General features: G+C 47.6%; 1 protein-coding gene across 8 annotated transcripts in view; it reads left to right on the top strand.

The window, feature by feature from the left end:
- ACSBG2 (acyl-CoA synthetase bubblegum family member 2) overlaps window positions 1-5,109 on the top strand; it is a 57,834-nt gene extending 52,725 nt beyond the window's left edge. For all 8 annotated transcript variants that reach the window (XM_017867018.1, XM_017867015.1, XM_017867016.1 and 5 more), the window contains 3 exons: window positions 1,914-2,053; window positions 2,230-2,476; window positions 4,904-5,109. In XM_017867018.1, coding sequence (XP_017722507.1) covers window positions 1,914-2,053; window positions 2,230-2,476; window positions 4,904-5,094 — 578 coding nt within the window. In that variant the 3' untranslated portion in view covers window positions 5,095-5,109. The remainder of the gene's footprint in view (window positions 1-1,913; window positions 2,054-2,229; window positions 2,477-4,903) is intronic.
- The last annotated feature ends 1,267 nt before the right edge of the window (window positions 5,110-6,376 follow it).

The following is a 6,376-nucleotide window of genomic DNA, read 5'->3' as shown; positions in this document are numbered from 1 at the left end:
AAAAAAAAAAAAAAAGCAAAACTGTTGACTCAACATAACTGAAAAGGTCAGTTGGCCAAAAGGTTAGCTGGCTTCAGGTATGGCTGGATCTGGGTGCCAAAATGAGGTCATAAGAAATTTTAAAATTCTTTTCTTGAGTTTTCCTCTGTGCTGCTACTATTTTACTTTTGAGAGAGGGTCTCACTCTGTTGGCCAGGCTGGAATGCAGTCTCCAATTATGACTCACTGTGGCCTCGACTTCCCAGGCTCAGGTGACTCTCCCACCTCAGCCTCCTGAGTAACTAGGATTACAGGCGCATGCCACCACACCCCACTATTTTTTTGCAGAGACCCAGTTTCACCATGTTGCCCAGGCTAGTCTAGCACTTGTGGGCTCAAGTGATCTGCCCACCTCAGCCTCCCAAAGTGGCAGGATTATAAGTGTGAGTCACTGCACCTGGCCACTAGTGTTTTGTTTTGTTTTGCTTTGTTTTTTTGAAATGGCGTTTCACTTTTGTTATCCAGGCTGGAGTGCGGTGGCACAATCTTGGCTCACTGCAACCTCTGCCTCCCAGGTTCAAGTGATTCTCCTGCCTCAGCCTCCCGAGTAGCCGGGATTACAGGCACACACCACCAAACCTGGCTAATTTTGTATATTTAGTAGAGACGGGGTTTCACCATGTTGGCCAGGCTGGTCTCAAACTCCTGACCTCAGGTGATCCACCCACCTCAGCCTCCCAAAGTGTTGGGATTACAGGCGTGAGCCACTGTGCCTGGCCGTTATTTTTATTTATTTATTTTTTTGAGATGGAGTCTCACACTGTTGCCCAGCCTGGAGTGCAGTGGTGTGATCTCGGCTCACTGCAACCTCCGTCTCCTGGCTTCAAGGGATTCTCCTGCCTCAGCCTCGCAAGTAGTTAGGATTACAGGCGCACGCCACCACACCCAGCTAATTTTGTATTTTAGTAGCGACGGGGTTCCACTATGTTGGCCAGGCTGGTCTCAAACTCCTGACCTCGTGATCCGCCCACTTCAGCCTCCCAAAGGCTATTCTTAAATAAACTTTGCCATCTGGTAGCAAGAAAGCTACCAACAGTCTAGGCTGACCTCTAACCCCGCAAGGGGACTAGAGTGTATCATTCTCAATGTTTTCTGCATTTTAGGCCTCTCATTGGATCCTCCAGTCAAGATCTGTCTCACTGTAGGGGGTGAAATATGCTGATTGGTCAGAGCTGGTCACATGCTCACCCCTGCAGTCCAACCCACCCAAACCACATTAAAAAGTGGAGCGTAGTTCTCACTCAGTACTCTTATCCCAAGAAGGCGTTACACACTTACATCCATTTCATGGTCATATTTATTATTACTGCTATTAATGACCACAGTAAAGCTGACTTTGTGAGTCTCTGGGACAAGGGGAATGAATTTGAGTGGGTGGGACAGAAAGAGGGAAGCATCTCAGGATGAAAGAACAAGTGACCAGTGGGTCTGGGGCAGGAGGAGACGCTGAGAGACTGAGGGAGATTCTTGCAGAGTTTGCCAAAATTAGGGTTACTACACATGTCCCTGGGGTAAGACTGGAATTACATTACATTCTGAAGTGGTTACTAAGTGAATAGGAAGCAACAGACAGACAAGGTGTGGCCAAAAGCCTTCACCATCTTTCAAGGAAGACATACTGGAAGAACCTAAAACCAGGGCATGGTGGACCAGGAGATAGGAAATGAATTATTAAGATGCTGTCCAAGTGGAAGTCACAACTTGGACACTTGATGAGAATTAAAAGTGGGTGGGGAAGAGGGCCAGGTCCTCCTGTGATTCTGGGGCTTTCTGGGTGAGTGTTGGCCATGCCAGCAGCTGCCCTTCTGATCTCCAAGGGGTTGGGGTTCCACGTTGTCATGGCTGGATGTGTACCAAGCCAAGCTCTGTTCCAGAAATCCTTATCACTGCTGGTGGTGAAAACGTGCCCCCCATTCCCGTTGAGACCTTGGTTAAGAAGAAGATCCCCATCATCAGTAACGCCATGTTAGTAGGAGATAAACTGAAGTTTCTGAGCATGTTGCTGACGCTGAAGGTAACATGGGTTTGCTGCCATTGGGGGAAGTCTCTGCAGCCGGTCTTACGTTCCCTGGCCCCACCCCAGGGTCAAGAGGATGCATCTGTGGGTTCAAGACCCACTTCTTGGTCTGTGGGCCTGGGGAGGGGTGCTGGTCAAGGAGTATGTGTGGTGACAGAGGTGTCCGGGGGCAGTGTGAGATGAATCAGATGAGCGGAGAACCTCTGGACAAGCTGAACTTGGAGGCCATCAACTTCTGCCGGGGTCTGGGCAGCCAGGCATCCACCGTGACTGAGATTGTGAAGCAGCAAGACCCCCTGGTCTACAAGGCCATCCAGCAAGGCATCAATGCCGTGAACCAGGAAGCCATGAACAATGCACAGAAGATTCAAAAGTGGGTCATCTTGGAGAAGGACTTTTCCATCTATGGTGGAGAGCTAGGTGAGTGGCCATGACATTTGGAGGCTGGTCCCTTGTCAGCATCTGAGACTGTGTGGGCTCTGAAGAGACAGGTCCTTTTCTGAAGGTCAGAGGGTCTGTGAGACCAGCCAGGGACCAGGAGAGGGATGCTGCCACCTCTAGCTAAGTGGTCCCCAGCTCCTCATCTTGGAAATAAAATCCAAACTCCTTACTATAGCTCTATACAATCTCTCTCCTGCTGACCTTTCATTCACTCTGCACCAACTCTATGGGCTTTCTTGATGTTCCTGCAGCTCTCTGGGCTTTGTCCAACTATAGGGCCTTTGCACTTGCCAGTCTGCCTCCCTGGCAATACCCTTCCCCTCAATTCCTTGCCTGGATGGCTCCTTCTCATTGTCCAGGTCTCACCCTTTAGGCCTCTTCCTCCTCAGAGCAGCCTTGTTACAGGACCACCAGGTTTGTATGCCCACTGCACACTAATATACCAATACACTGAGACAGCAGGGGATGCAGCAAAGAGAGAGTTTAATTATGGCCAGGCACAGTGACTCACGCATGTAATCCCAACACTTTGGGAGGCTGAGGTGGGCAGACTGCTTGAGCCCAGGAGTTTGAGACCAACCTGGGCAACATGGTGAAATCCTATTTCTACAAAAAATACAAAATTAGCTGGATATGGTGGCATGTGCCCAGGTACTCAGGAGGCTGAGAGGATCGCTTGAGCCCGGGGAGGTCAAGGCTGCAGTGAGCCACAATCATGCCACTGCACTCCAGCCTAGGCAATGGAGACCCTGTCTCAAAACAAAAAACAAACAACAAAATAGAAATAAAAAAGGAAATCAAATTCCCTTGCAGGGAAGCCAACTGAGATGGAAGGAATCCTCAAATCTCTCTTTGAGGAATTCTGGGCTGGGGTTTTAAGGGGATCCTTGGGGTGAAGGTCTGGAAAATTAGAGTCATTGATTGTTTGGGGTAAGGGGATGAAATCATCTGGATGTGGAAGCTGCATTCTTTGGTAAGTCAGCTCCTGTGGGGTCCTTCAGATCAGTGGGCATCAGTAGTTTCACTGGTATGCAGGACTTGAAAAGATATCTCAAATGGAAAACTCAACCTTTCACAATGCTTAATATGTTATCTATAGAGCAGTTAAGGGGAACTATATCTTGTGACTGGGTTTTTTTTTTTTTTTTTTTTTTTTTTTTTTGTGATTCTGGGGCAATAGGCAAACAGCTAGCTATGAGGAAGGGGTCAGAGAGCAAACTGACCTAATGATGAATGTTGAGTGTGTTAGAAGTGTGGCTGATTTTGGTTTCTCCCCTCCCTTCTTCTCTGATTAATATTATAAAGTTTTAGGGATGATTTCAGCCTTCCCTGACCATGCTGGCTAAAGTGGCTTGCCACTGTCCTTAACATTTCACCCTGTAGCTCACTGCCACCCCATTATACCACCTTGTCTTCTCTAAAGCATCAGAACATGAAATTATTCTCTGTATGAGTTTTATTTTGCCTCTCTTCCCCATGAGGGAAGGGCTCACTCCAGAGTGGGGATACTGGATTCTACCAACGTACTTTCATTTGGGAGTTTGCTGTCAGTGCTCGGCTGTAATCTGATGGTGTGGATGGAAGAGTCAGAGCAAGCATGTGGCATTGAACAACCTGGGTTGAAATCCTGTCCCCTCTACACAGGGAAGTGACTTGTCCCACTGAGCCTTGTTTTTTGTTTGTTTTGAGACAGAGTCTCGCTCCGTTACCCAGGTTGGAGTACAATGGCATGATCACGACTTGCCGCTGCAGCCTTGAACTCCCAGGCTCAAGCGATCCTCCCACCTCAGCCTCCTGAGTAGCTGGGACAAGTGTGCGCCACCATGTGTGACTATTTTCTTTTGTTTTGTAGAGTTGGTGTTTTGCCATGTTGTCCAGGCTGGTGGTCTTCTCAACTATAAGTTGAAAACACAGTCCTTGTAGGGTTGCATGAGACACACAGAGAGGTCATCAATGCCCCTGGTGACTCAGAGGCTTTCAATGAAAGTCCTGGGCTGAGGGAGCAGATAACTCCCAGTTTGAGTCTCGATTCTGCCATGTACTTGCTGGCTGACCTCAGAGGAACTGGTCCTCTCTATGTCCCAGTTTCCTCACCTGTAAAATGGGGAGAGGGGCATGGTTTGAGATGATGATATCCCTCCTCCACTGGGTACACAGTCCACATCAGGCACAGAATGCAGCATGCTCTTCACCTTCCACCTCACAGAATCCTCACCACAGCTGAAGGACCACATGGAAGTTTTATCATCCCCATACAGATGGCAAAAGTTACACACCCTGAAAGTCAATGGCACAGCCAGCCACCCAGCCTAGCCCGAGGCATGGGACTCTGTTGCCTGGTCATGCATGGGTGTATGGAATTTTCTTTTATCTCCATAACTCAATTGATTTCTCCTTTCTCAATAGGTCCAATGATGAAACTTAAGAGACATTTTGTAGCCCAGAAATACAAAAAACAAATTCATCACATGTACCATGACTGCTTTGATGGAGCTGCTGTCAGCTATTCTGATGGTGAGATTCAGTTGCTTGGCTTTGCTGGGCTATGCATTCAGAGTCCAAGAGAGGGCTCCACTGTGTGGCAGGCGGATCTGTGATTGGAATTGCAGAACACACAGACACAGACACACAGACACAGACACACTGACACACACACACACACGGTTGCAGTGGGTTCTGAGCAGCAGGCTTCAACTCATGCTGTCTCTACTCTACCAGGGTCATGGTAGGGTATGTAAACTCCTTCAGCTGGCCACCAATGTTGTGAGCTGTGCTTCCTGCCTTTTCTATTTGTTTCTAGAAAGTAGGAGGCAATAAATCCCAAATGTCTCTTTGGGTCTTATTTGGAGAAGGTCTTTTGTCAGAAACTTTAGTGGAGAAAGTTCTACTTGCCAGGAATCCAAGGAATGAGGTGTGTTGGCCCATTACACAGATTAATAAGGGATGGAGGCTTGAACTTCCACTACCCACCATTTCTCCTCTCCTCTCCCCAAGGCATGTGCAGAGAGCGCCTCCATCACACCATGAATCACTGATAGTTTTGTTTGTTTGTTTGTTTTCTTCACTAGATGTACAATGCAGGCAGAAAGTAGAATGCATCTTCAATTGTCCTATAGGCTGCCTGTAACCTTCTCCTGGGCAAATTGTTCTAATGCCACCAGCCAACCCATGTTTTAGTTTGCTGGGGCTACATAACAAAGTACCACAGACTGGAGGGCTTAAACAACATAAATATATTGTCTCACAGATCTGCAGGCTAAAAGTGTGAGATTGAGAGGCTGGTTGGCTTGGTTCCTTCTGAGGGCTGTGAGGGGAGGATCCATTCCAGACCTCTCTCCTTGGCTTGCTGATGGCTGTCTTCTGTGTCTTCACATCATCTTCCCTGTGGCTGTCTCTGTGTTCAAATTTCCCTTTTATAAGGACAGGTTAATAAGATTAGGGCCCACCCTAATGACCTCATTTTAACTTCTGTAATGATCCTGTTTCCAAAGAAGTTACATCCTGAGGTACTAAAGGTTAGGACTTCAACATGTGAACTGTGGAGGGGTACAACTCAGCCTGTGACTCATCACATCCATTGTCCTTTGTTCAATGTTAACTGGTTTAACCCTTGTGCACCTTCATGTGTCGATGTCTTGTGGGTGGGCCCAGCAGTTCAACGTACCACATTCATAATTCTTCATCTTTCATGAGATTTCCAATTTCATTTTCCAGTTGAATGAGAAACCATTGGACATTGATGTGGGAGTGAGAGATGGACCCTCTTACACCAGTGCTGTCCAATATGGCAGCCACTGGCCACAATGTAGCCTGTCCAAACCAAGATGTGCTGTAATACATAAAACACATACTGGGCTTCAAAAGCTTAGCACCAAAAAA

Source organism: Rhinopithecus bieti, unplaced genomic scaffold (genome assembly GCF_001698545.2).
Source record: "Rhinopithecus bieti isolate Rb0 unplaced genomic scaffold, ASM169854v2 scaffold_1853, whole genome shotgun sequence".
NCBI lineage: Eukaryota > Metazoa > Chordata > Mammalia > Primates > Cercopithecidae > Rhinopithecus > Rhinopithecus bieti.
This window is presented reverse-complemented; position numbering and strand designations above follow the sequence as displayed.